Below are 24,173 nucleotides of genomic sequence, written 5' to 3' on the forward strand. Positions count from 1 at the left end.
TGATCCATCAAGATGGTGGATCAAGATGGTGTAGAGACACAGAATGGATGTTGGTGTTTAGTGATCACTGCCAATCCTTGTAGCTGACTGGCCTGAGTAAATCCCTCCCATTGACCTGCCAACAGAAATCAAGTCTCAACTACAAGGGCAAGGTGTACTCAGCCCACACTAAGGGTGCACCTGAAGTACCCAGCTTGGGTGATAGGGGAGGCTGTACCACTGGACCCTACAGGACACCTACTACATTAGGCCACACTACCAAGACAAGAGTCATAGTAGCTCTACCTAATACATAGAAACAAATACAGAGAGGCTGCCAAAACAAAGACATAAGGCAATATGGCCCAAATGAAAGAACAGATCAAACTTCCAGAAAAAGACCTAAATGAAATGGACACAATCAATCTATCAGATATAGAGTTCAAAACACTGGTTATAAAGATGCTCAAGGAATTTGGTAAGGACCTCAACAGCTTAAAAACATCCAGTCAGAATCAAAGGGTATACTAATTGAAATAAAGAACAATTTTCAGGGAAACAGTAGAGTGGATGAACCTGAGAATCAAATCAATGATTTGGGATATAAGGAAGCAAAAGCAACCAATCAGAACAAGAAGAAAAGAGAATCCAAAAAATGAGGATAATATAGGCAGCCTCTGGACAACATCAAGAGGTCCAAAATTCACATCACAGGGGTTCCAGAAGAAGAAGAGAAAGAGCAAGAAATTGGAAGTCTATTTTAAAAAAAATGGAAAGAAACTTCCCTAATTTGGTAAAGGAAATAGACATGCAAGTCCAGGAAGCACAGAGAGTCCCAAACAAGATAGATGCAAAGAGGCCCACTGCAAAATACATCATAATTAAATGCCAAAGTTTCAAGATAAAGAGAGAATCTAAGAAGCAGCAAGAGAAGATAAGTTATTTACCTACAAGGGAGTTCTTATAAGACTGTCAGCTGATTTCTCAAAAGAAACTTTGCAGGCTAGAAGGGATTGGCAAGAAATATTCAAAGTCATGAAATGCAGAGACCTACAGCCAAGATTGCTCTACCCAGCAAAGCTATCATTTAGAATTGAAGGGCAGATAAAAAGCTTCCCAGACAAGAAAAAAGTAAAGGAGTTCATTATCACCAAACTACTAGTATATGGAATGTTAAAAGGACTAATTTAAGGAAAAATCAAAACTATGAACAAGAAAATGACAAAAATACATATCTATCAACAATTGAATCTAAAAAAACAAACTAGACCAACAAGAAGACAGAGACAGAATCATCAATACAGAGAGCATTTTGTTGATTGCTAGATGGGATGGGGGTTTGGGGAAATGGGTGAACAAGGGAGTGGAGTAAGTAGCACAAATAGAGAGTTACAGAATAGCCATGGGGATATAAAGTACAGCATAGGAAATGGAGTAGCCAAAGAACATGTACACATATTCCAAAGACATGAAAAATGGTGGGAGGATTGTCTGAGGGAGTAGGGGGTCCTAGGGAGAGTGGGGCTAAGTGGGGAAAATTAGGACAAACTTTTATCATAGTCAATAAAATATAATTAAAAAAGAAAAACAATAAAATAGCCAAGATATGGAAGCAATGAGTCTATTAATAGATTAATGGATAAAAAATAAGTGGTGCCTATATACAATGGAATATGACTCAGCCATTAAAAAGAATGAAATATTGCCATCTACAACAACATGGATGGACCTAGAGGTTACTGTACTCAGTGAAATAAGTCATATACCAAAAGGAAAATGCCACATGACTTCACTCCTGTTTGGAACATAAAACACAAAATAAATGAACAACAGAACACAAATGGACTCGGAGATACAGAGAACATTTTGATGGTTGCAAGGTGGGAAGAGGATGGGGGCTGGGAGAAGAAAGTGAAGGATTAAGAAGTACAAATTGGTAGTGACAGAATAATCATGGGGATATACAGTACAGCATAGAAAATATAGTCAATGATATTGTAATAACTATGTATGGGGTTAGATGGGTACTAGATTTATTGGAATGACTACTTATTAAGTTATATAAATGTCTAATCACTGGATTGTATACCTGAAATTAACATGATGTTGTATGAAAAATAAAAAATATTTAAAAAATGAATAACCCACACCTGGTACACAAGGAAGTGGAAATAATAAGAACTGGCAGGAATACATCACTTTCAGAAATAGTCCCTTGCTTGATCCTACTGACTATTCTGAAATGTAGGGAAATAGATTTATTTCACAGATAAGGACACGGAGATACAGAGAGCTCCCAGAGTGAGCCAAACATGAAAGCATCTGGTCACAGCTTGGCTTTTGGCAGTCCTTGTAAAGAGACTGGCATGAGTACCATAAAAATTTATAAACAAAATCCTCATATAAAATGAACTCAGGAGGCCAGAAGAGGGAGATGTATGCAGTACATGGATTCTGGAGCCCAACAGGAAGAACTCCGTGTTTCTAATGGCTCTCCTGACTTCCTCTTCTCCTTTTTGAAAAAGTTTCCTTTGTTTCCAGGACTTGTGTGTGGTTCACCATTAGACCACATATCCAAAATTGTGATTGTTTAAGGTCAATAGTATTGTTTCACATAAAGAAACTTAGGCTCTACACATGAACTGACTCAGACATTTTAATGAGTCTAGTGGTGCCCAGCAGATTTAACTGACACTATGGTCCCTGAGGGGTTACTGGCAACTTCTCTGAAGTGTTGACAGGTCCTTATACTTCTTGTTCTGCCTAACAAAGTACTGACTCTACCTTTGAAACCTGTTTCACATCTGATCCCTTCTCCTAAGTCATGCTGCTGCCACAGTTATGAGTCACACCTTCTAGCTAGTCACTCTGCCACCAAAAAATCTCACTAGGTGGCCTGTGGGATAATGTCAATAACTTGCTTCAAAACCACCGTGGGTTTTAAATAGGCACTGCCTTAAAACATCCTCTCACTCCTTATGGAATGTACTGCTCACTAGAAGTTTACAAACCTCCCTTTACTTTAATTTTTGTCTTCCACCATTCACCTTTCATTTTACTCCTCATCTACACTGAACTTGTCACCATTCCCTAAAACACCATACTTCATGCCCTTTGTCTTTGCTCTTCCTTCCTTCCTTAAACCAAGCCTTGACAAGAGAGCAAGAATCCAGATTAGAGCCTGGCTCATCAGAAACAGTTCTAAACAGTTCCAAAAGGACAAGGAGCAACAACAGCTTGAGAAAAGCGTAGAGAAGTCCCCCTGTGGGGAACAGGGTCACACTTGACCCTGACTACATGAAGATGATCCTGGGAAGATTAGGTGATAGCTAAACCGGAATCATAAATCCCTGGCAAGGGAAGCTCTTTTCTCCTAGGTACATGCCCTTGAATTGTGAAATTCTGGAAGAGATACAGTTCTGCCATCATTACCTGAACTCTCTACCAACCACCATCCAAACCCACAAACCAACACAAAACTACCAATATTTAATAAACTGAATGCTTAAACAGCTATGTGAGGCTCAATTTCTTTTTTCTTCTCTTTCTTTTTCTTTTCCTTTCTGTCATTGTTCAAGTACAGTTGCCTCCATTTTCCCCCCCCACCACTCCCCCACCCCAGCCATCCCCACCTTCCCCCCCATCCCACACCCCCTTGGTTTTGTCCATGTGTCCTTTATAGATGTTCCTGAAAACCCTTTCCCCTTTCCCCCTCATTGTCCCCTCCCATCTCCCCTCTGGTTACTGTCAATTTGTTCCCTTTTTCTCTTTTTTCAAATATACACCGATACATTTTATTTGTTCCTTTGAAAAAGAACAGGGTCTGAATTATATACACAGTTTCTCCCTAGTATTTTCTATAATTACCACTATGGCTATTTTTTAAGGATTCATTTAATAAAAACACGATTCAGAAAATGTACACATGCAGGCACTATAATTACTATTTGAAGGAAAACATCCACATAGATTTCATGTTAATGTTAAAATGCTCAACAGACAGGCTCTCTCCTTGCAGGAATTTCAGACTCTTACCCTTGGTTTAGAAAAGATAAGGAAACTGGGTAAAGTACTCTTTTCTTTTCTTTTCTTTTTATTTTATTATTGTTCAATTATAGTTGTCTGCATTTACTGCTCACCACTGTCCCCCCCAACCCAGCCAAACCCACCTCCCTTCCTTGCTTCCACCTCTCCACCTTGGTTTTGTCCATGTGTCCTTTGTAGTTGTTTCTGAAAACCCTTCCCCCCATTATCCTCTCCCACCTTCCCTCTGGTTGCTGTCAGATTGTTCTTAATTTCAATGTCTCTGGTTATATTTTGCTTGCATTTTTTTTGTCAGGGTCCTATCAGAAAAACAGAAGCAGTAGAATATATACTGGTGGAGAGAAAAAGACACACCCAGAAGCGGGGGCTCATTGAGCCAGCTGGCAGCTCTCCTACCTCATCAGTTATCTCTCCTTGGAACAGCTAAGCTTAGGAGGCACACATGGAAGCCAGGCAGTGCAGTTGATTGAAAAGCTGACTGAGTAGAACAGAGCTGAAAAGGATTTCCAGCAAAGGTCTGGAATGAGAAGGGGAGGAGAGGCAGGTGTCCACTCACCAATTTACTGGAGGAAAACCTCATGCACTTTTGGAACCTTCAGATCTTCACAAGGAAGAGAACATTGTGTTAAGCACAGACTATGGGATTCCCAGATGACACTTACAGATAAATGGGGTGTGGGCATCAGCTACCCAGATTTATGGTGCAAGCCCAGGACCCCTCCTGACATAGTGCTCTGAGCCCTTTGTTCTCTAGAGGGCCAGCCCACTCCCAAGAATGCTCACCCCTTGGCTGTACACTGCTTGGGAAAATCAGACTCATAGATGTTCAGGAAGCCAAGGAGCTGTCCATACCAGAGTGGGTGGGCACAGAGGAACTGGTGGGCCCAGGTTACTGTCTTATCCAGACTCCCTGTTCTCTGGATCTGTAATGGTGACAGATAGCCAGACCACTCAGGAACCTAACATTACCAGCCATGCCCTGAGTCCCTCAGGCTCCCAGAAAGGCCCAGGGAACCTCCCTCCTCCTACTTCTCCATCCCAGCCTGTTAGCCAGTCCTATCCATCTCTGGGCTCAGTTCCCTCTCCAGCCACAGAGTCACTGCTTTATGTATAAGCCACCCTCATTACACCTGGGTTAGCTCAACAACCCCAAACTGGCCAGCCTGCAGCCACCTAGTGCCTGCCAATGGCCCTCTATCTACACTTTAGCAAAAAAAAAATTCCTTTTTGGAATTAAAATATTCTGTTAAAAAGGTAATAACAACTTGTGAAATTTTATAAAACACCTCAATTCTACCACTGTTAAGTCATTCCACACATGTTTATTGAAGACCTAATAAGTGCAATTTACTATCTACATGTCTCAAGGGAGTGAGACAGACATTAGCCTGCCCTTTTGTTCTGTGGGGAAGACTGATAAGAAACAAGTAAACAGTTAAGTAAAATAATGCTAGTAAGTTCTACAAAGGAAATAAACTCTGTTTTACAAGAGACACTAACAGGGAAGACCTGCTTGGATAAGAGTGATCTACATGGCCTCTTGTTGGAGATGACTTTTAATATGAAACCCGAAGAATAATAAGGAGCTGGTTATGTGAAGAGTAAGGGAAGAACATTCTAGGTCGAGGAAACAGAAAGTACAGAGGCTTTGGGATGGGGAACAGTGGGGTGTCTTCCAGGAGCTGCCCATTGGTAGGACAGTGGCCTGAAAGGATGCTAGGGAAATCATTCAGAGGGTGATGTGTGCTATGGCACTTTGACAGGGTTATTGTAAAAATGAAAGTAGATAATATATGAAAGCTCTTGGCACCATGTCAGCACATAGTAAATATTATAGAAATAAATGATAGTCAAATTGCCGGAAATCTGGAGTTAGAAATTTGAGGTGATGGTCCTAATAGCTCTTACTTGCTTTGTGACCTTGAAAAAGTCAACCAGCTTCACTAGGGCTCAACTTTCTTTCTGTAAAATAATACCACTTGGTAGAGTGGGGAGTAGTTGTGATTGTGCTTTGGAAAAGTATAAGCATTAGGCAAATATTAGGGAGATATTTCTTGAAAGTTCAGCTGTAGGATAGCACTGTGCAGGGGCCTGAGTACTTTCTCAAAGTTGTGTGTATACTTCATTTCAGGCAGTGACACAGAACATTGCTAACTGAAAATAAACCCGATAGTTTTGTGTGATCCCTTACATGGAAAAAAAACAAGAAATATTTAAGTGTAAAAAGCGTTTCCTTGGTAGACACAGTCTTTATGGAGAAGCAAAATAAACATAATAAATTGCATCAGCATCAAACCCAAGTTTATCAAATGCAGAAAACAAGGAGTTCTTAGCGCCACTGGCTCACAGGACTAGTGCTTCAAGAGGCTGCTGTGGAGATTGACACCACACCACCTCCTCTGCCTTTCTGTTGCCTATAAGCTGAACCAGAAAAAAAATGTACAAATAAAAATAGTACTGTCCTTCAAAGTATGGCAGCCAAAACTGTCTCTAGTCTGTTTAATGTGGTGACTTATCCAGTCCAAGGTTTTCCTTGGTCCCTCCTTCCTTCATTCATTAGTCAGTGTTCATCAGGCCTTGTGAGTGGGCACAGTCCTCTGGTCCAGACTATGGGAAGAATGAGGACATAAAATACCTAGTTACCACTTTCATGGAGACCTTGGTCAGAGTGGCAGGATATCAAATGAGTGAAAAAGATATTTACTAATTAATAAATAAGAACCAAGGCAAGCACAACTTTCTAAGAGGTAAGCTGACAATCAACAGACAGTTGTGCATTCTGCTTTGAACACTTTGTTATAAGCTTCTCTCACATTATTAAAAATTCTCCATGAATACCATTTTGATGACTGCTACATCTAGCCACATGGTTTGCCCAACCCTTTCCCACAAAAGCTGTCTTGGATATTAAGGCTTACATTTACACCAGTATGCTGGGTTCATGAAATACTCATCTGCTACTAGGAAACACTGGATAAAGCACATCAAACATGACATGCACCCTGGGAAGTTTGGGGACCACCAGTATGGTCTGATATCTCAACCCCCAAATCATCTATGTTAATGGTTGACAGCAAATCTCTGAAGTCAGGCTGCCTGGCTGTGAATACTGACTTCACCCCTTACCAACTGGGTGTCCTTGGGCAGGCAGCTGACCTCTCTGTGCCCTTTTTGCTCACCTGGAGTAGTGGGATTTAAAAAAATATTTTATGGAATTGTTATAGGAGAAAACACAAATCCTTTGCTCAGTGCCAAGAACATGGTAAGTGCTCAGTAAATGTTAGCTATTACCAAGCATTATCAGCCCACGTATATAGAAGAAACAGAGGACTCAGACCAAAATAGAAAGAGTTACAAACAAAATTTACACCCAGGCATTCTGACTCTGAATGCCACTTCTGCCCCTCATGCTGATGGTGAAAAGCCAGTGGTGAGCCAAGTAAGAGAGATTTGGGGTACAAGGGTCCCTGAGGTTGTAACCAGAGGGGCAGAAAATAACCACAGAATTGGGGAAAGATTGGGAGGAATGGGTGTAAAAGGTTACATACACGGGCCCTTGGGTCTGGAGAAGAGCCCAGGATTCAGGGGAGAAAGTAAACAACTTGTGTTGTGTGAAGAGTCACCTGTCACAAGGTAGGGCAGGGGAGGAGGGTGTTGGGAGTAAGAGTGTAGACATGTAAAGGAGCAGGTCAGGAGGAAATGAGGCCCCTTAGGAGGCTGGCTGCCAAGGAATTTTCCAAATATATTTTGTTTTACTACCCCAGTTGTGGGTCTTGGATTTGATATTGGGGGAGAGAATTATAAAAACAGTGAGAATAACAGGTTAACTTGCTCCACGCCTTTCTCTTGTATACATAATCTCCATGACGGTTTCAGTGCCCATCCCCTTCTCTGGCACTCTCTGCCTGATGAATTCCTACTCATTCCTTAAGACCCCATTGTCTTCCTTTAGTTTTCTCCTCATCTGAGTAGACACAGACGACCATTCATTCCTCCAGTAAAGGCCTTATCATATTTTATTGTACTGTTTTCTGACCTTACGTGCTAAATGTGTACTGTAAAAAGTATTTGTTGAGTGACTGAATGAATGATAGAATGAGCATTCCTATGATATTCTTGGGAAAAAGATTATTTTTCCACCTACTAAAGGAGAAACTGAGGCTGAGTGAGTGTAAGTTGCTGATTTCATATGCAGTGGGCCATACCTGGGGCTGAACCTCCTCAGTGCAAGTTCAGTGCTTTGCGGACCAGCACATTCACCGTGCATCATAACTGAAAGGTGGACTAGGACAAGTGTGGGAAAACTTCCAAGGCAGGTAGGCAGGAAGTTTTAGAGAAAACAGAGAAGGATCCTAACCCCAGCCCAAACTCTCAATGACCACCTTCCCTATCTGTAACTACTTTGTATCTGCAATAAAAATAATAAAGAAATAACCACACCTACAGAACATTTGGTAAACTAACTGTGATTTCTGAAACTCAGGATTCATGTGTGTTTTGCTTGCAGCTGTGACATGACACCTAGTATACTGGCTGGCACACAAAAGGTGCTCATTGTACATTTTTAAGGAAACTAATGAGTAGAAAGTTGAAATGTATACAACCATTGTCACTGTCAGCTAAAAAACCTTTTCTTCATATTCCCCAAGGTGGAGCAAACACAGTTAATCAGCTCTGGTGGCTCTAAGCTCTACCCTCATTCTCCACCCTCCCCACAGGTGGGAGGGACAATATTTCCAGACTGGCCTAATGTGGTCAGAGACAGTCAACCATCCAGAAGCCACTGCACCATGAGTGTGTCTGTGCTGAGCCCCACCAGAGCCTTGGGCAGCATCTCTGGGATTCTGCAGGTGGCCTCCCTGCTCTGTCTGGTTCTGCTGCTGCTCAAGGCAGCCCAGCTCTACCTGCGCAGAAAGTGGCTGCTCAAAGCCCTCCAGCAGTTCCCGTGTCCTCCTTCCCACTGGCTTTTCAGGCACCAGCAAGAAGTAAAAGCAAGTGAGACAGGGGAGTGGGCAAGCAAGGAGGGTAGGAGATCGCCAACAGGGTCATTGTCAACAGGTCTGTGGGACAAAGCCTTGTTGTATGAGAAGCACATGGTATTGGGGACAAAACCCAGTTTACCCCTCAGGGGATGGCTCCTCATCCAATGTGCTGGTGTGCTCAATCTGTCAGATCCCCCTTCCTTAGGGAGATCTGCAGGGTATTTTGGCAGCCCAGCACTGGGAGAACAATGGCTGTTCCTGAGTCTCCCTGCTGCAGGATCACAGAACAGAGCTTCTAGATGCTTCCCTGCCTATGTCCACTCATTTCTATCCCCTCTGCCAGGCGCTAAGCTTCCTGGGACATAAACATGGGTCTCATGGATCCCTGCCTGTGGGGGTTCACAGTCTGTGGAGAAGATGGACAGGATTTAAAGAAGGTGTCAGGTCACAGGAAGAGAGGCTCACCCACAGGTGGCTGTGGATAAGCTCAGGAGTAGGGGACACACCAGCTTGGTAGGCCTGCGACTATGGGATTGTTCAGACTGGTGATGGCAGTGCTAAACTCCTGACAAGGTACTGGCCCATATGATCAGGAATGCTTCCAGGATGGTCCAAGGTAAGGAGTACTGGCATTTGAGTTGCACCAGTAAAAAGAATGTCTTTCCCTCCCAGCTCTCATACCCCAAACTCCTGCCCTGTGAGCTCCTTTTGGCTGAGGATATCATACCTCTTTCTGTACCCTCAGACCCATCACAGTGCCTGACACAAAGGGATGCTTGACTCAGGTATGCAGACTAACAGGAAAGGAGCAGCTTGCAGGTTGGGTGACATACAGCGCTACCCTGCCAGCTGTGTTAGCATTAGTCCCTGGGGGAAGGGTGCAGAGCAAGGTGAGGGGCTTGCTTGTAGGGAGACTACCCTAGGGTTTGTGGATTGAACAAACCTGAAAAGAAAAGGAGGACAAGTGATTATCAACAGAGTGGAGCCAAAAATTGGAACTCTTCATGACAACCACAGAGAGACAGCCAAAGCCCAGTTTGTTCATGCAAATGTGGTACTAATGACTTCCAGATTATTTGTTGATTTGGAGAACTTGTGACTTGTGTTGATGCAGTTCTCACCTTGCTGAGGTAGGATTTGATGGAGGGCACCACTACACTTTACTCCTGTGACTTACCCATTATACTGAGGCCCTTAGATGACATATAGACTCAGAAACAGAATATTTATATATTTATATAACAAATAAACTTCATGCAGCCAAATTTTATTGCTTTTATAATACTGCCTGAGATTTTCACATATACAATACCTCTGTTATTGGCTAAGTCATGAATTGAATGCCAGATGTTCCATTCACATTGAAGCTAATCTTTCAGACTAGATAACGACTGACAAGGTGGCAGTTAACCTATGGGCTCTATTGCTGAGATACCTAGATTCATATCCCAGCTCTACCACATACTTCAAATGCCTTCTCTATCACTCCTCCTCTGTAGCTTGTGGACACAGACCAAGGGCCACCATTACACTCACTCTGAATTTAAAATAATTTTAATGCCTAAGAAGGACAACCATGTGGAAGGTACAACCTCTCTGCATTAAGTAGAATCCAGTGGGGACTATAGAAAAGGGAACTAATGTCTTAGGGATTCACATAACCCAAATTGCGCCATTTTCTTCCTTGTCCTCTCACCAACACAGGCATACCTGCTATTTCAGCAGAGCCCACATCTGACTATTGCTTGTGTGGCCAAACCATTATCTGTCCATCTACACTTTTTGTATCTCCCTTTGGGGAAATTGCTTTGTGGTTGCAGTTCCCAGGATCAGCCAGGTGAGGACAACTCCAGGGCAGCACCACCTGTGTGGAGTGGCTGAAGCACAGGGGTCAGATGGACACTGGGTATTTGCCTACAGGTTTGTAACCCCTGCCAGCATGGGCAACATCCCCTCTACAAGAGTCTCTACTGGCTCTGGCCACAGACACTCAGGGACACCTGGGAGTCCCAACTGGTGGTCAGGAGGGCAGACACACTAGTGGATGCCCAAATGGGCTAGAGAGAAGAATGGAAAAGCAGAACAAAGTGTAGCCCCTCTCAGTCCCCAAAGGGATCAAAGGAGAGAGCCCAGGAGAAGAATTTTTGGGAAGCTTGGGCACCAAGCAGTTGGAAAGAAAGCATGCTACTGTGCTGAAACAGGGTCTCCCAGATCCCTGCTGGGCCAGTAGGAGGGGACCCTAGAAGACCAAGTAGCATAGCTGGGGTGGTAAGAGGCTCCCACTGGTCAGTCCCCACCTTGAATCAAAGGTGAAGGGCAGTACCAATAATGCACATGATTTGGAAGCATAAAGCATCCACCTTAAATACTTCAAGCAGGACATTTCTCAGCTCATGGTGGGACTGTCTGCCCAGCGGCACTGCCACTTGAACATAAGCTCCATGAGAGCAGACCTCCAGCAACTAGGATGACAATTGACCCAAAGCGCTCAATACATGTTATGAAATAAGTGAATGCATCTATTCATCTACTCACTTGTGTATTTGCTCATCACTATAGAGAAAACCTTGTGGGATGTCTTCGCAGCCCACCTGCTCTGAGATTTCTTCCCCACAAAGCGTGGGCCCCTGAATACCCTATACAACCCCAGCCACAGTTGATTATAGCAGGTGAACACCTTGGTCATATTACCATCAGATTCTCCTATGGGATTCCTAGTGCCCCTCAGACATGACATGTTAGAATGGTGCCAATCAAGAAGGGTACAGGTGCTCTTTCCTCCACATGCCCTCAGCTCCTTGAAGATGGGGACTGTTGTCTGTTTATCTGTGACTGTATTGCCAACTTCTAGAGAATTCTCACGTAGACCCCACTAAACACTTGGTAAGAGAATGAAAGCATGTATGTACATAGGAAGAATGAGAGACTCAGTCCTGGCCACTGTCCAGTTCCCAGTTCTGCTCCTTCCACACCCTGGCTGCCTGCTGCCCTAAGCTCTGTGAAATAACCTGGGGCCCTCAGCCTTCTCTTTGTGCCTTTTCTGTTTCTTACATTAGCTCCAGATGATACCTGTCACTTGCAACAAGAATTTTTAACAAGACTCACTCATTCACTCTCCTACACATGCTCATTCATTCCTTCTCACACTTTTTTATTCTTATAAAAATAAGGCATAATTTCTAAAAGCCATGCTCTAAGAATACAGAGATTACAGATATTAAAGGTAAGTTTGCCAACACAGGACCCTGCAATTAGAACACTGAGTTAAGATATGATCAAAGAGACACCCAGATTGCTGTGGGAACACTGAGGTCAGCAGGCTTGGATAAAAATTGGCTTACCTGAGTATAGCCTTTCAAGGTTTCCTCATTCTTCAGTGAAATAGGAGAATGTAATAATCCATCCCCACTCACAGATGTGCCTTGTTTGTTACACAATTGCACTACCTGTTAGGGTGCTTAAGAAAAAGGGTGGCTAAAATAGCAAGATTAATTGTCTCACAGTTCTGGAGATTAGAAGTTCAAAATCAAGATGTTGGTAGGGTTGGCTCTTTCTGAAGACTGTGAAGGAACCATATGCTCAAGTCCTCTCTCCTTGACTAGTAAACCACAATCTTCTCCACATGTCTCTTCATATCATCTTCCATTTGTGAGTGATGGTTTCTCTGTCCACACTTCCCCTTTTTCATAAACACAGTTATAGTAGATTAGGACTCACTCTAATGACATCTTTTTAACTTAATTACTACTATAAAGGTTCTATCTGGAAAGAAAGTCACATTCTGATGTACTAGGGATTAAACCTTTCAACATATGAATTTTAAAGGGACAAAATTTAACAAATACCTCAAACATAAGTCTATGAAAAAGGCATGTGCACCATTCAGTCTGTAACTGAACATTTATCAAACACATACTAAGTGAAAGTTTCCAAGGGCAGTTCTGAGTGAGGGCTCAACCAGAAGCCAGAATCTGACTTTAGATCAAGTTTTGATGAAGAGCAAGAATCCAGATCACAACCTGGTTGATCAGAACCAGTTCCAAGCTCCTGATCACTACTTAGATCCAGAATTATCTCTCTCTAGCTATCTTAACCTTCACCACCATTCCAAGCACTAGACCTAAAGAGAAAGGTTTTGTTGATTTGTCTTTCCCTTGCTTATAGTTCCAGAATGACCAGGAGCTACAACAGCTTCAAAAAAGGGTAGAGAAATTTCCATGTGCCTGTCCTCACTGGCTGTGGGGGAGTGAGGCCAGATTCCTGGTTTATGACCCTGACTACATGAAGGTAATCCTAGGAAGATCAGGTGAGAGTGAAACCTGAATTTCATCTGGAGCAGCTCTTTCATCTGTGTTGTGACATTCTAGTGGAGACTTTAGTTCTGCCAGCATTCCCTGAACCCTCTACCAACCACTGTCCCAGACCACAAGCCAGCTTAAGGTCAAAAATATCTGCTGTAACTGAATGCTGAAACAGCCTGCTGGGCCAATATTTTTTCTATCTTCTTTATTTGTTGTTTCCTTTCCTTCCTTCCTTCCTTCCTTCCTTCCTTCCTTCCTTCCTTCCTTCCTTCCTTCCTTCCTTCCTTCCTTCCTTCCTTCCTTCCTTCTTCCCTCCCTCCCTCCCTCCCTCCTTCCCTTCCTTCCTTCCATTTCTTCCTTTCTCTTTTAATCAGATTGTGATGATCTGTTATATAAAGTCCCCAGATCTGAAAAACAATTTCTACCAACCTTGACTTTGGTGTCTCACTTCTAATTGTTGCCTGTCCTGGAGACATGAAGCTCCCACAAACTGCAGGAAGACCACAGACTATTGCATTTTCTGTGGCACTGAATACAGTGCCTATGTTTCTTGCTGATTGACCATTCTAATCCTGTGGACATTCTGCTGCTGGGACACTGAGTCTGCCTTCCTGAGCCCACAGCAACTGCTGGGAAAGAAACACTTAGAGATGGGAAGCATGTTGGAGACAAACCTGAGACAAACTTCCAGCTACAATCTCAGGAAGGGATGACAGCCCATGGTCTGGACCACAGCTGCTTCCTGGGGATTCCCTGCCTTGTTTGAACACCCCCAGTTTACTTTAATGCCTTTCTATTAACTTTCAGACCCAAAGGTTCATGATGACTGCAGGTTCCTGGCTCCGTGGATTGGTAAGTATGTCTAACCAGTACTGTGAGGTCCACCTGCCTTACCAAGAGCTGTCTCTTTGACTCACAGAGAACAACAGGTAACCAGCACCATATCACTGCCATCATCAATGAATCAAGCCTTATTTCTCTTCTAATAAAACCTCACTGCTTCTAGGTCGTGGTAAGAGCTCCTCTGAAACTCAGCTTCTTCCCATCACCTCTCAGTGCTCTTCAATGTTTTCAGAGTGACATTTACTTACAACCTTCTATTACCAGCCCCCCTACTCTATCTCACCCTTTAACTCACAGCTGTCATAGTAACATCCCATGTACCTTCCACTTTGGGAAATTCACATTCCTGAAATACACTGGCCTTTCCTTCCTTTGCCCATGATGTACCTTCTTCTGACATCCCTGGTTCCTTCCAAATTGTCCCCTGTCATCCTTCTGCTTCCATATCCCCACCCCACACTCCTATCTGTGGCCAGGGTATGGTTTGCTCCTGTTGAATGGACAGACATGGTTCCAGCACCGGAGGATGCTGACCCCAGCCTTCCACTATGACATCCTGAAGTCTTATGTGGGTATTATGGCCAACTCCGTCCGAGTGATGCTGGTAAGTCCATCCCTTTTTTATCTGCACACACCCAATCTCAGCACAACACACATGGTGCACTCTAGGATATATGGATCCTTCAGACATCCATCAGATAGAGCCAACCCAAATAATTCAGCCTATCAGAACTTACCATGTGACAGAACTTCCCAAAGTGGATGGGACAGGCAGTACCTAGGCACCACCTTGAATCCACAGGACTTTGGTCACTGCCAAGGGAAAGGAGGGCCATGGAAGGAACAGGGTGCACTCACCACTCACCTGTACATCTTCAGCACAGTGGACTAGAGGAACAGTCCTTCCTCTTCACAATAAGACAAACTGCCACTAGCACACCTGAGCAGTGAAAGCTTCGGTGACAGGGTGGACATCCCAGGATGACATTCAGGGGGACTCTGGCTTGGAGCACAGGCTTCAATATGAAATTGAGTCACTGTGTGGAAGAAAATGGAGATTACATCCTCACTCACAGAGCCAGGTCCTGCCATTGCATCACATGTTACCTGGTCTCTGATCTCAACAGCTATGCTCATTTCATGAATGAAAAGAATTAAAAAGTCCCTGGTGTCCCTTCCTCAGGAGCCCTAGTACTGGTCACTTAGGTGTCCTCTTGCCTTGACATATTTGCTACCTAGAATTAAAGGGCACCAGGTGTTCCTTGGGTCTAGCTTAACCCCACAAAAAATTCCCTTTGTCCCCTTAGAAACAATGTTTTCTGGTCTGCTTAAAAGTGATTACCATAACTTATTTCTAAATTTCAAAAATACTTCATGTCATTATGAGAAAAATCTTTAATTTTATAATAAAAGGTTGTGAGAATATAGCTCTAACTTTATCATTGTTTGCATTACAGTCTAAAAGTGCTACAATGCCTCTGTTCTGGAAAGTGAAGGGTTCCAAACAGGTGTCTGAAGAGACAGAGAAACAAACTAGCTATGTCAGCTGAGGCCCTCTGGAGCAGTAGACTTGGATCAATGTCTCTCTTCCACTACAGGACAAATGGGAGGAGCTCATCAGCCAGGACTCCCATCTGGAGATATTTGAACACATCTCCTTGATGACCCTGGACACCATCATGAAGTGCACCTTCAGCCAGCAACGCAGCGTCCAGACAAACAGGTCTGTCATGATCCTTGAGCTGCAGGCTTTTTGTTTCTGTCAACTGATATGGACTCAGTGGGAGGCAGTTTAGGCAGGTACAATGCTCACCAGCTCAAAAAGCAAGAATCTGTGCAGAGCTGCTGACCATGGACAAATTGCAGTCCAGACCAATGCTTGACTCATCCACATATCCCTGATACCTGGCAAAGGCTCATTCCTGGTTGTTCATATCACTTCTTTCTTCGTTTTTTTTTTATTATATTATTGTTGTTTAATTACAGTTGTCTGCATTTTCCCCCCACCACTCCCCACCACCCCAGCCAAACCCACCTCCCTCCCTTGCTTCCACCCTCCCCTTTGGTTTTGTCCATGTGTCCTTTATAGTAGTTCCTAAAACCCCTTACCCCCTTTATACCCTCCACCCTCCCCTCTGTTTACTATCAGATTCTTCTTAATTTCAATGTCTCTGGTTATATTTTGCTTGCTTTTCTCTTTCGTTGATAATATTGCAGTCAAAGGTGAGATCATATGATATTTGTCCCTCAACACCTGGCTTATTTCACTTAGCACAATGCTCTCCAGTTCTCTCCATGCTGTTGTAAGACATAGGAGCTCCTTCTTTCTTTCTTCTGCGTAGTATTCCAATGTGTAAATGTACCATGGTTTGATCCACTCATTTACTGATAGGCACTTAGGTTGCTTCCACCCCTTGGCTATTGTAAATTCTGCTGCTATGAACACTGGGGTGCATAGGTTTTTCTGGATTGGCGTTTCAGGGTTCTTAGGATTTAATCTGAGCAGTGGAATTGCTGGGTCAAAAGGCAGTTCCATTTTTAGTTTTCTGAAGAAATTCCATACTGTTTTCCACAGTGGCTGCACCAGTCTGCATTCCCACTAACAGTGCACTAGGGTTCCCTTTTCTTCTCATGCTCTCCAACACTTGTTTGTTGACTTGTTTATGGTCACTATTCTGACCTGTGTGAAGTGGTATCTCATTGTGGTTTTAATTTGCATCTCTCTGATGGCTAGTGATGCTGAGCATCTTTTCATATGTCTCTGGGCCCTCTGTATGTCCTCCTTGGAGAAGTGTCTGTTCAAGTCTTTTGCCCGGTTTTTAATTGGATATTTTGTCTTCCTGGAATGGAGTCATGTAAGTTCTTTATATATTTTGGAGATCAAACCCTTGTCTGTGGCATCATTGGCAGATATGTTTTCCCACATAGTTGGTTGTGTTTTCATTTTAATGCTGTTTTCTTTAGCCATGCAGAAGCTTTTTAATTTGATGAGGTCCCATTTGTTTATTCTTTCCTTTATGTCCCTTTGATAAGGAACATATCAATGAAGATGTTGCTGCGTTGAATGTCTGAGATATTCCTGTTGTTGTTTTTGTCTAGGACTTCTCTGGTGTCACAACTTATATTTAAGTCTTTTATCCACCTTGAATTTATTTTTGTGTATGGTGTAAGTTGGTGATCGAGTTTCATTTTTTTGTATGTATGTGTCCAGATCTCCTAACACCATTTGTTGAAGGAGCCATTTTTACTCCATTTTGTGCTTCTTCCCCCTTTGTGAAATATTAATTGACTGTCCAGACTTGGATTTATTTCTGGGCTCTCTGTTCTTTTCCATTGGTCTATGTGTCTGTTCTTATGCCAGCACCAGGCTGTTTTCATTACAGTGGCCTTGGGATATACTTTGATGTCAGGTATTGTAATCCCTCCTACTTTGCTCCTCTTTCTCAAAATTGCTTCAGCTACTTAGGGTTGTTTATGGTTCCATATAAATTTCTGAAATGTTTGTTCTGTATCTGTAAAATATGTCTTGGTACTTTAATAGGGATTGCATTGAATCTATAAATTACTTTGGGTAGTATGGCCATTTTGATGATGTTAATTCTTCTAGTCTATGAGCATGGTACATGCTTCCATTTGTTTGTGTGTTCCTTAATTTCTTCTTTAGTGTTGTTAAGTTTTCTGAGTACTGGTCTTTTACCTCCTTGGTTAGGTTTATCCTTAGGTACTTTATTTTTCTTGTTGCTATATCAAATGGGATTTTTTTCCTGGTTTCTGTTTCTGATATTTCATTGTTCATGTACAAAAATGCCTTTGATTTATGAATATTGACTTTGTATCCTGCTGTTTTGCCAAATTCACTTATTAGGACATGTAATTTTTTGGTGGAGTCTATAGGATTTTCTATGTACACTATCATGTTTCAATGCCTTTTATTTCTTTTTCTTGTCAGATTGCTGTGGCTAGGACTTCCAATAATATGTTGATTAGGAGTGGTGAAAGTGGGCATCCTTATCTTCTTCCTGATCTTAGTGGGAAAGCTCTAAATTTTTGCCCATTGAGTTTAATGTTGGCTGTAGTTCTCTCATATAAGGCCTTTATTAAATTGAGGAATGCCCACTCTATTCCCACTTTCATAAGTGTTTTTAACATAAATAGGTGCTGTACCTTATCAAATCCTTTTTCCACATCTATTGATATGATCATATGATATTTCTTTCATTTTGTTTGCGGGATGTATTACATTTATTGGTTTGCAAATATTGTATCATCCTTGCATCCCTGGGATGAATCCCACTTGATCATGGTGTGTGGTCACTACAACTTATTGCTGGATGCAGTTCGCCAATATGTTGTTGAGGATTTTAGTGTCTAGGTTCATCAGCGATATTCACCTGAAGTTTTCTTTCTTTATCTTTATCTGGTTTTGGGGTTAGGATGATTCTGGCTTCATAACAAGAGTTTGGGAGTCTTCCATCTTCTTGAATTTTTTGTAATAATATGTGAAGGATAGGGGTTAGCTCTTCCTTAAATGCTTTGTAAAATTCTCCTGTGAAAACGTCCTTTTCAGGACTTTTCTCTGTTGGAAGTTTTTGATTACTGCTTCAATTTTGTCACCTGGTATTGGTCTATTCAGGCTTTCTGCTTGTTCTTCATTGTTTTGGAAGATTATATTTTTGTAGAACTTTGACCATTTCACCTAGGTTTTCAATTTCTTGGCATATAGTTCTTCATAGTAATTTCTTACAATCCTTTATATTTCTGTGGTATTAGTTGTGATCTCTCCTCTTTCATTTCTGATTGTTTTTATTTGGATCCTCTCTCTTTTTTTCTTGATGAGTCTGCTTAAAGACTTGTCAATTTTGTTTATCCTCACAAAGAACCTGCTCCTGGATTCATTGATCCTTAGAATTGTGCTTTTAAACTGTATGTCATTTAATTCTGCTCTGATCATGGTTATTTCTTTCCTTCTGCTTGCTCTGGGCTGTCTTTGTTGCTGTTCCTCAGGTTCTTGTAGGCATAGAATTAAGTCATTTATTTGAAATGTTTCCATCTTTTGGGGGAAGGCCTGTATCATTATGAACTTCCCTCTCAGAATTGCCTTCACTGTGTCCCATAGTTTATTTTCATTTTTTCCCCAAAACTTCCTGATTTCTTCCTTAATCTCGTTATTGACCCATTCATTGTTTAATAGCATGCTATTCTATGTCCATGAGTTTGAGTGTTTTGGGTTTTTTTCCTTGAGGTTTGTTTCTAGTTTCAGTCAATTGTGGTGGGAGAAAATCATTGATATGATTTCAATTTTCTTGAACTTGTTGAAGCTTGTTTTGTGTCCTATCATGTCATCTGTCTTTGAAAATATTGCATGTGCATTTGAAAAGATGTGTATTTTGCTTTTGGGGGATGAAAGGATATATGTAAAATCAGTTAAGTCCATTTGATCTAGGGCATTATTCAATGCCACAGTAAGTTTGTTGATATTATGTTTGGAATATCTGTTTGTTTTTGACAGTGGGGTGTTAAAATCCCCTATTGTAATTGTGTTGCTGTCAGTATCTTTCTTGAAGTCCTCCAAAATTTTCTTTATGTATTTGGGTGCTCCTATTTTGGGTGCATATATATTTACAATGTTTATGTGTTCTTGATGGATTCTTCCCTTGAGTATTATGAAATGACCTTCTGTGTCTTGTTTTATGGCTATTTTTTGGAAGTCTATTTTGTCAGATATGAGTACTACTACCCCAGCATTTTTTCCCTGTCCATTTGCTTGGAATATTTGCTCCCAGCCCTTCACTTCAGTCTATGTATGTCCTTTGTTCTGAGGTGGGTCTCTTGTAGGCAGCATATATGTGGGTGATGATTTCTTATCCATTCAGCTATTCTATATCTTTTGATTGGGGCATTTAATCCATTTCATTTAAGGTTATTATGATAGGTATGTATTCATGGCCATTTTTTTGTACCTGTTTCCTTTCTCTGTTACTGTTTTTCTTCCTGTTCTTCAAGCAGACCCCATAGCATCTCTTGCAGAGCTGGTTTGGAGTTGGTATATTCCTTGAGGCTTCTTTTGTCTGGGAAGCTCCTTATTTGGCCTTTTATTTTAATTGAGAGCCTTGCTGGAAAAGTAGTCTCAGTTGCAGGTCCTTGGTTTTCATTACTTTGAATATTTCCTATCATTCCTTTCTGGCTTGTTGGTTTCCATTGAGAAGTCAGCTGCTAGCCTTATTGGGGCTCCCTTGTATGTTACTTCCTGTTTCTTCCTTGTTGCCTTTAAGATTCTCTCTTTGTTTTGGAATTTTACCATTTTAATTATGATGTGTCTTGAAGTGGGCCTCTTTGGGTTCGTCTTGATTGAGACTCTGCATTTCCTGGATTTGTGTGACTTTTTCTCTCATTAAATCAGGAAAGTTTTCCAGCATTACATTTTCAAATAGGTTTTCTATTCCTTGCTCTTCTTCTTGTCCTTCTGGTATCCCTATTATATGGATAGTATTATTTTTAATGTTGTCCTGGATTTCCCTTAACCCCTCCTCATTCTTTCTGAGTCTCTTTTCCTTTTCTTGCTCTTTCTGGGAGTTTTTTTCTACCTTGTCCTCCAGCTCACTGATCTGATCCTCTGCTTTATCAAGCCTGCTTTTCATTCCTTTTACTGTATTCTTCAGCTCAGAAATTGTATTCTTCATTTCCTCTTTTCCCTGTTGATAGTTTGTATTTCCTTTTTCATGTTGATATAGTTTTCAGTGAGTGCATTGTAGTTTCCCTGTAGTTTTTGGTAATTTTCTATGAGCTCATTGAGCTTCCTGATAACCATTTCTTTGAACTCAATATCTGATAGTTGAGTTGCCTCTATTTCATTTAGCATTCTTTCTGAGGCTTCTGCATTTCCTTTCCTTTGGGGATTGTTTCTTCATCTTCCCATTGTTTTTGAGACTCATCTTGTTAGCATCTGTTTTTTAAATTGATTTTCTGGCTCGCTGGGTTTATGGTGTGAACTTCTGTGGTAGAAGACCTGTGGGATTCAGTGGTACAGTCTGCTTGATCTCATGAGTTCACTGGTCTTGGGCTTGTGTTTATGTTGGCTCTCTGTATGTCTTTAGGGTTTGATTGTTGCTGGGTGCCTCTTTGGTGGGTCCTTCCCTCCAGCTGGTGAACTGAGGGTCACTCCATCCACCACGTCTTGTATTATGTTGTGGAGATGTGGACAGGTTGTGTTGAAACTGGTTCTTCTGTGTGTATGAGGTTTTGAGGCTTCTGTCTTGTTCTTGTTCAGCTGTTTGTTCAGGAGAATTTCTCCACCATTTAGTTGTATTTCCAGATTGTTCCTGAGTTGAGTTTAGTGTGTCTTCCACTCCTTCCTTCACTTTCTTTCATTGTTATCTGTTGGTGGTTCCTTTGTTGGTGTGTTTCCTCTTCTAGCCAGTATACTGTTCTTCACAGCCCCAACCTACTCTTTTTTGTGATCACTTGGATGGGGAAGGCAAAGTGGTTAACACAGTGGATGTGTATTCTATGGTGTTTAAGGAACCAACCCCTAGAACAGAGATAGCAAATCCTTTCGGTATGTATAGTGTTAACCACGAAATTTCCCCCAATTAGCCACTTTTTAGAAAAGGTGGAAAAAAGATAAGATTCTTCTTAGCGTATGGGGGAAGGATTGCGAGGTTGATCTAGAATTCAGTGTGGTTGTGGGAGCTCAGATTATGAGGTAAAGTGAGAGTAAAGAATAGAAATAGGTGTAGTGGGTGAGAGAATAGAGTTAACCACAACAGTAATAAAGTTCCAGAAACAGTGAAGTGAGCTAAAATCCAGGAGGGGTGCTGTGTGGTATTTACAACTGTATGGAACAGCAATTATTTACAATATTAATGGATCAACAATCATACAACAGAATCTTTGTGATCTGAATAACAAGAATAGGATGTACTGGACCTAGAGTAGTGTGATATTAGAACACAAATGAAGTGAAAGACAGAAAATTAAAAATACACTGTGAAAGAGCAAACAAGGGAAATCAGTCAAACCATGAAAATTAACAAACCAAGAAAAAAAGCTAAACAGAGGACAAATTAAAAAATATTAATAAAATAAAAGATGTACAAATAAGGAATAATAATAATACAAATACACAATATCTTGCAACTTCTCTGGAGTAGCAAAGTGAAATTAGTCTCACTGTCTCGGTTGTTGAGATGTCCCTTCTTTGTGTCTAACTCTGGTTCTTTCACAACTCCTGGTTTTACTGTCTCACTTGTGAGAATAAAAAACAAAAAAGGAAAGAAGAAGGAAGGAAGGAAGGAAGGAAGGAAGGAAGGAAGGAAGGAAGGAAGGAAGGAAGGAAGGAAGGAAGGAAAGAAAGAAGGGAGGGAGGGTGAGAGGAAGGGAGGAAAGAATGAAGGAAGGATTTTAAAAAAGAAAGAAGAAAAAAAGAAACAATTTTTTTTAAAAGCCTCCTGCTGGCTTTAAACAACCCAAGCTACTTCTGCTGGTTTTCCTGGCTGCAGGAGGCTAAGCGGGGATTGATTTCACTTTTCTCCCTACCTGAGTTTTTGCAGGGATGGGGGCCAGGCCTGAGCCACACTCTTCACAGTTGTCCAGCCTCCAGCTCAATTCCTCAGTTCACTGCTGGGCCCCCAGTGTCCCTCTGAGCCAGGCCTATGCCTACAGTTTACCAGTTGTGCTGCCCTTGAGGTGTACCAATTAGGGGCTACTCATACACCACCTTCTCACTCTTTGCTGTCCTAGATGCTAGGAACTCTCAGAGACTCTTCAAGGTAGTTCAGCCCCCACACTAGGTTAATTCTTTTTGGGGATAGCTGACTCCCTGAGCCCTGCTACTCCCCTCTGCAAAAGTGTCTCCACCTTCCTCTTAGAGAGCAGTTGACCCTGCAGGGCGGGGGCTGTGGTCATAGCTGCCATTGAGGATGCTGACACAGAGTGGTGGGGTCAGGTGCAAGATGCCTCTGGGCAGGCAGCAGGATCAGGCGTGCCCATTCCTGAGCTTGGGCATGAGGTCTCAGCCTCCGCTTCTCCAGTAGGAGCATAGTCCACTGGTGGCAATGTTGGCCACACGTCAGCCTCCACTGCTAAGGTGGCAGCTACGGGGATGTGGGGGGTATCTGGATTGGTGGCACTCCACTGGGTTTGCAGGCACAGTTGGGCACCCTTCACCACTTCAGTCGGGGATAGGGATGCAGTCAGCATCCTGACAGCACAGGTGGGCCCACATGTGAGGCTGCAGAGGCCACAGTGGTACAGCCAAAGGGGGTGGTGGTGGCTGCTGTGGGATAATTCCCTAAGCAGCTGCTGAGTGCCTCCTGTTTTCTTTTTCCTTTTGAAAAAGTCCTCCTATTCAAGTCTGCCACTCTAAACAAGCACCTGGCTATTCACACAGCCCAACTCTCCAACCATACTAGGGACTATCTGGGTCAGAGGCCACCATGGGCCACCTCTTCCCCCCACTGGCATCCAGAGTTTCAGTGGGTGCACACTGCCCCTGTGTGTTTGCCATTTCGTTCCTATTCCCCCTTGCAACTTTAAGTATCCAGGTACATTCTGGTGCTGCTCAAACCTTGTTTGACAGGAGAGGGAGCCATTAACTTGGTTCTCTCCCAAGAATCCTATGGCAGGCCTGGCGGGCGCTGGGCCTGCACCTGCAGCTGCCTTAATCCCCATGCAGGTCCCAGAAACCTTATTACTCAAAGCACTCTCCTTATCATCTGGTTTTTCAATGTTCTTTACAGCTTTGGCCTCCAATCTTCATCTATGTTGGGATACCGCTGGCTGTTCTGTCTGTTCCTCAGAACATCAGCTAGGTGTTCCATCCATGTACAGGGGGGATTCTGGGGGGATTCTGTGTGAGCAGAGTGGGACTCTGCTCCCACCTATCTCACTGCCATCTTCCTTCCTTGTTCACATCACTTCTAAAGGACTGAGGGTCTCAAGGGCCATAAGACACAACCAGTGAATGCCTCATTGCCACCTGTCCCCTTGGTTTGTGGAAACTCCTACCTAGAGCCCCAGGGACAGA

The 24,173-nt window shown here is 42.4% G+C and overlaps 1 protein-coding gene across 1 annotated transcript; it reads left to right on the plus strand.

Moving 5' to 3' along the window:
• Positions 1 to 8,813: 8,813 nt before the first annotated feature.
• LOC123825180 (cytochrome P450 4A11-like) lies at positions 8,814 to 15,872 on the plus strand (the record flags this gene model as incomplete). The annotated part of the gene is made up of 5 exons (XM_045848513.1): positions 8,814 to 9,008; positions 13,170 to 13,311; positions 14,114 to 14,158; positions 14,626 to 14,753; positions 15,748 to 15,872. Coding segments are annotated over exons 1-5 (635 nt in total), but the record flags the coding sequence as incomplete, so codon positions are not given.
• Positions 15,873 to 24,173: the final 8,301 nt, after the last annotated feature.

The sequence above is a fragment of the Phyllostomus hastatus genome, unplaced genomic scaffold (assembly GCF_019186645.2).
Source record: "Phyllostomus hastatus isolate PE091 unplaced genomic scaffold, TTU_PhHast_1.1 phas_contig_1291, whole genome shotgun sequence".
Classification (NCBI taxonomy): domain Eukaryota; kingdom Metazoa; phylum Chordata; class Mammalia; order Chiroptera; family Phyllostomidae; genus Phyllostomus; species Phyllostomus hastatus.